The sequence below is a fragment of the Cryptomeria japonica genome, unplaced genomic scaffold, assembly GCF_030272615.1.
Source record: "Cryptomeria japonica unplaced genomic scaffold, Sugi_1.0 HiC_scaffold_558, whole genome shotgun sequence".
In the NCBI taxonomy this organism is placed as follows: Eukaryota; Viridiplantae; Streptophyta; class Pinopsida; order Cupressales; family Cupressaceae; genus Cryptomeria; species Cryptomeria japonica.
This window is the reverse complement of record NW_026729367.1, coordinates 75,131-79,011: the sequence shown is the minus strand read 5'-3', so window position 1 is coordinate 79,011 and position 3,881 is coordinate 75,131. Positions and strand designations below refer to the sequence as shown.

At 49.3% G+C, this 3,881-nt stretch overlaps 1 protein-coding gene across 1 annotated transcript; it reads right to left on the bottom strand.

The window, feature by feature from the left end:
* Positions 1-359: 359 nt before the first annotated feature.
* LOC131872333 (cytochrome b-like) lies at positions 360-3,632 on the bottom strand. The gene has a single exon (XM_059216052.1). The coding sequence runs from the start codon at positions 2,291-2,293 to the stop codon at positions 1,085-1,087; it is 1,209 nt and encodes a 402-aa protein (XP_059072035.1). The 5' UTR covers positions 2,294-3,632; the 3' UTR covers positions 360-1,084.
* Positions 3,633-3,881: the final 249 nt, after the last annotated feature.

Here is a 3,881-nt window from a genome sequence, read left to right as displayed (position 1 = left end):
GTCGAACCCTCGCCCGACATCGACCGGGGGTTCGTTCAGATCTAACTCCCCGCCAGAGGGCAGCATCCAACAAGAATTGGGGATAGGGACTTCCCACGGATCAATTCCCCCCTCCATGCCAAGAAAAGAACAGAGCATGGAGAGAAAACGGCTGATCAATGGAAATAGGACCCGAAACCAAGGTGGAAGAACCTCAGATATCGGGTCCGATAGCCTCCTACAGATTAGATAGAGCCGCACCACTATCACACCTGGCACATATCTTATTCCAGCACAACAAACGAAGAAGATCAGGCAACACCGGAAGAATTGTGCGAAATAAGTGAATTGATCCAGTTGGGGCATCATTGCTGTAGTTCCATTTCCTCTATCTCTATATCTCTTATATATATCTATATATATCTATCTATATATATATATAGATAGATAGATAGAGATAGATAGATATATATATCTCCAGAATGAAGCGTACGAATAGTTAGTCAAGATCTGCGGTAAAGAGACTACTGTCAAGATACAACCGGAGATATAGGGATTCGGGTGGTCAGTTTTTACCAACGGAAAGCATGGGGGAAGCTATGAGGGTGGGGGGTAGGGCTACCCGGCACTAGACCACCTTTCTAGACTCAACTCAACTAAAAGCCAACTAGAGTCTACCAGTCAATTCTTTACTGGAACCTGCTAGAGTAAGGGCCCGGGCTAGACTACACTGAACTAAACTGTAGTCGGGGGGGTTCAATAGTCTAGTGGGGCGGTCCTCTCCCGGGTAGTCCGGGGCGGTTCGCCAAATTCAATTATCGCTCACCGCCCCCCCCACGGGCTCTCGACCGCCTTAAAACCCCGCCTCCCCCTCTTCTAATTAACTCTAGTAGGGGGGTGGGGTGGGTCTGCATTGGGAGAGCGCCCTCGGGCTCGACCGGTTGGTCGAGATGTCGAGAAAAGTGGGTCCATATAATGTCGAGGGCTTGACTGCAGTACCATAGCCTCCTCCCACCCGGGGTGGGTGGGGGGCAATAGAAGTTGGGCGAGCCGTTCATTAATGACGCCTGCTATAATAAGGGCTAGAATCGAGGGTGGGCCCCTACTATTCTATGGCATCGGAGGAGATAGTTCGGTCGATGCCCTCGAATTGTAAGTGATTGGTGTAATAATCGGTCATTCTCTTTCCAACTCGTCCCAGAATGGGCGTTAGGGCAAAGAACAAGAAGAAAGCTACTGAAGGAATTTGTCCAATAGTCACATATGGTGCCTCCACGGGTTCACATCCGATCCGACCTGATAGTAAGCAATCCGCCAGGAAAAACCGAAAGAGTTTCTGGTAGATCGGACGAGAACTTGAGCTACGAACATACGAACTTTTCAGAAAAGGGAGAGCCAAAAGCGGTGGAAAAACGAGTGCTATTGCGGCTACACCTCCTAATTTGTCGGGTATACTGCGAGGAATGGCATAGATTGGTGGGAAATACCATTCCGGCACAATATGAGGCGGGGTGGCCATCGGATTAGCGGGTATATAATTGTCGGGATGCCCCAATACATTAGGAGCACAAGAAATCCAAATGGAAAAGAAGATAGCGGAAGCTACCCGACCTACTAGATCCTTCGCGTAAAAATAGGGATAAGAAGCGATTTTATCCATCTTTGAATGCACACCCAATGGATTATTCGATCCATATTGATGCAATGCGGCCAGATGAAGAGGACTGGCGCCTACTGGAATAAAAGGGAGTGGATGATGAGGACTAAAGAAACGATTTAAGGTGGCATTGTCCACGGGGAAACCACCCCACGGCCAAGTCACGATCGTATCTCCCACTACGGGTATGGCGCTAGCTGAGCTTGTAATTACCGTAGCTCCCCGAAAGCTCATTTGACCCCGAGGTAGTGCATGTCCTATAGAAGCAGTCACAATCATTAACAGGGAGATGACAACTCCGAGGCACCAAACAAATTCCCTAGGACTGTCATAACTCGCATAATACAAACCGCGAAAAATATGGGGGTAAACCACGATGAGAAACATACTTGCCCCATTAGCATGCATATAACGAAGCAACCAGCCCCCTTCAACATCTCTCATGATATGTTCTACGCTGTTGAAAGCTAGATCCACATGTGGTGTGTAATGCATAGCTGGAAAAACGCCGGTCACTATCTGAATGGCTGGACAAATACCAGCTAACGAACCAAACCCCCGCCAATGACTCGGATTGCTCGGGGTCGGATAATCTATCAAATGCTGGTTCAGTGTGGAGAATATGGGTTGTTTGAGAATGGAAAATCGTTGTGTCATGTCTCTGTCCCCTCAATTCGACTCCCCCTCAATGGAAATTTCCGGGTGCCAATCCCGCCCTACTATTCTCAAGGGCTAGCAGGTTTATTAATCTACTATGGCACCAAAAAAGATTTGCCTATCCTTAAAAAGCTAATCGGCATCGACTTCCCCATGCAGATCGGGCTTGTGTAGGTAGATGTGGGGAATAATCGGTGCACCTAGACTCCCCCGATCGGGCTTGTGTGTCTATCCCCATGCAGATCGTTGTGTAGGTAGATGTGGGGAATCCTTGTTTTCGGAGATACGACACGGTCTACTATCTATAGGGCCCGGGAGATAGTCTAGGCCAAACTAGACTCTAGTATAACGATGCAGTCTATATACGTCACATGAGTGGCCAGGCATGTTACGTATAGAATCAATTGAAGTTGAAAAGAATTCTAGCCGCCCTACAATTCTATGGACCTCTGAGAAGCAGCTTTATCGTGAGCTAGACCCATTCCATGTCCCGGGGGCCCTACTATCAACTATAGAAAGGCCCCACCCCGGCACTAGTTCTAGTAGGCCCCCCGTAGAGCCCTCTCAAATAGTAGGGCGTAGTGAACTGTTTCGATTCAGTAGGAGCATCCAGCCCCAACTCGCTAATAAGGAAGCATGTCCCGACCACCCGCACAGCCCCGTATGATAGAAGTTGGGTGCTTTCCCCTCTCATTATTAGCATTGTTTCGACGCTCTTGATCTAGAATCGGGCACTGCGGGGAAACCTCTGTTAATTAATAAGCCTGCTAGTGAAACTAGGAGATGGATAAAATAGACCAGCCATAACTTTTATCGCATGCTCCAGATGAACAGTGGGTAGGCCTCACACCCGATGCTTGGAGAGAACATCATTCCCACCCTGCAGGCTTAGATTGGTTCTTCCGGCTAGGCCCCTACGGGGTCAGTCTTGTTTTCCGTTGATTGCTTTTATGCCGCTGTTGCTAGTACTAATCCATCCCATAGATGTCTACTCCGATTGGAACCCCCCACTATAGATGCGGGTAGAAAGGGAGGGGAGGCTCACCTCTCTTTCTCAATGAGAAAGGGTGAGAATCACCCGGTTCATCGAGGCCCCCTACCTATATCGAGAAACGCCCCTCTCCTAATAGAATAGCTTGGAGGGAGAGGACCTGACGGTACTCGTCCGACCCCCGCTGGGAGCCTATCCAAATTATTGATTGGGGGGGGGCCCCTATCCATAGTAGGGGAGAGTATAGTAGTGTGAAGTGATGCCATAGTATAGTCCTCTAGTGATGCAGGACTATAGATAGTGAACGGTACACTGCATTGACGGTCAAGGCCGAGCGCCCCCGGGCGACCCGGTCTATCGAGCGGAGTGGGCGGCGATCCCCGTCATGATCCCCATCATATAACGTATGAGATGACCGGGGAGTAGATGACCAACCATCATCGGTGACCCCCATCATGCAACTATAGTTCGATGGCGCATGATCCTTCTTGCTCGAACAATCCCGTGTGTAATCTCCAGCCTTCACCGGCATATCTTATCCCCCAGCTATCTATAGTAGGGGCCGCCCTATAGATAGTAGGGGAGGACCACTCCTTT